The sequence below is a fragment of the Salvia miltiorrhiza genome, unplaced genomic scaffold (genome assembly GCF_028751815.1).
Source record: "Salvia miltiorrhiza cultivar Shanhuang (shh) unplaced genomic scaffold, IMPLAD_Smil_shh original_scaffold_453, whole genome shotgun sequence".
Classification (NCBI taxonomy): domain Eukaryota; kingdom Viridiplantae; phylum Streptophyta; class Magnoliopsida; order Lamiales; family Lamiaceae; genus Salvia; species Salvia miltiorrhiza.
Window position 1 is genome coordinate 134,623 of NW_026651552.1, and position 1,050 is coordinate 135,672.

General features: G+C 46.7%; 1 protein-coding gene across 1 annotated transcript; it reads left to right on the forward strand.

Moving 5' to 3' along the window:
- The first annotated feature begins 256 nt into the window (after nt 1–256).
- Nucleotides 257–604, forward strand: LOC131004673 (uncharacterized). The gene has a single exon (XM_057931383.1). It carries the CDS (start codon nt 257–259, stop codon nt 602–604), a length of 348 nt encoding a protein of 115 aa, XP_057787366.1.
- Nucleotides 605–1,050: the final 446 nt, after the last annotated feature.

Consider the following 1,050-nt stretch of genomic DNA (forward strand, 5'->3'; position numbering starts at 1 on the left):
TGAAACGAGCAATAGGCAGATTAAAGGCATTCTGGAGAAAATATTTTTGCCATCGCGCAAGGATTGGTCTGCAAAACTTAATGATGCGTTCTGGGCGTACAGAACTGCCTTCAAAGGCGTGCTCGGGATGGGCCCGTACCGCCTCGTTTATGGCAAGGCGTGTCATCTACCGGTAGAGATTGAGCACAAGGCATACTAGGCAATTAAAGCAGCAAATTGCAATCTGGACACCGCAGTGAAGCAGCGCATGCTGTAAATGGAGGAATTGGATGAACTGCGCAATGAGGCGTATGAGAACGCCCGGATTTACAAAGAAAAAGTGAAGCGGTTGCATGATCACCGTATTTCTCACAAGAAGCACTGCCCAGGAATGAAGGTGTTATTGTTTAATTCAAGATTGAAGTTGTTTCCTGGCAAGTTGAAATATAGATGGAGCGGTCATTTTCTGCTAAGAGAGGTGTTTGAACATGGTGCAGTAGAGCTTTGCAACGAGAATACGAATGAAAGTTTCACAGCAAACGGTCATCGCGTGAAGCCGTATTATGAGCACCAGAGCCCTCCGATGGTGGTAGAGTCTCAAGCTCTTCACAATCTTGACTGTTGAATGAAGGCTGATGTCGAGCTCTATACGTTAATCAGAGCGCTTTATGGGAGGCAACCCACAGTTTGTTTAATTTTATTTTTGTTCTGCTTGTTCTTTGTTTTTTGTTTGTGTGTTTCTTGTTTTGGTGCTTGTCTCGTTGGTTTGATTTTGGGTGTTCTTGTTTGTGTTGCAGAGGATGGGTATTACTGTGCTGCTGTGTTTGGCCGAAGGCCACCAGCGCTGACAATCACTCGCCAGTGCTGACAATCAGTGGCTGATCTGAGTACCCAGCGGCCGAGGGCCGCCAGCATTGACTTTCCCTCGCCGAGTCCTTAAAGCCCATAGGCCGCAAACCCTAAACCCCACGCATCATACTATAAACTTTCGATTGCCTCCCAAACCACTTCGCCGCCTCTTACAGTGCTTCTGTTTTTCATTGCCAATATTCAGGGACGTTCTTCTAACTC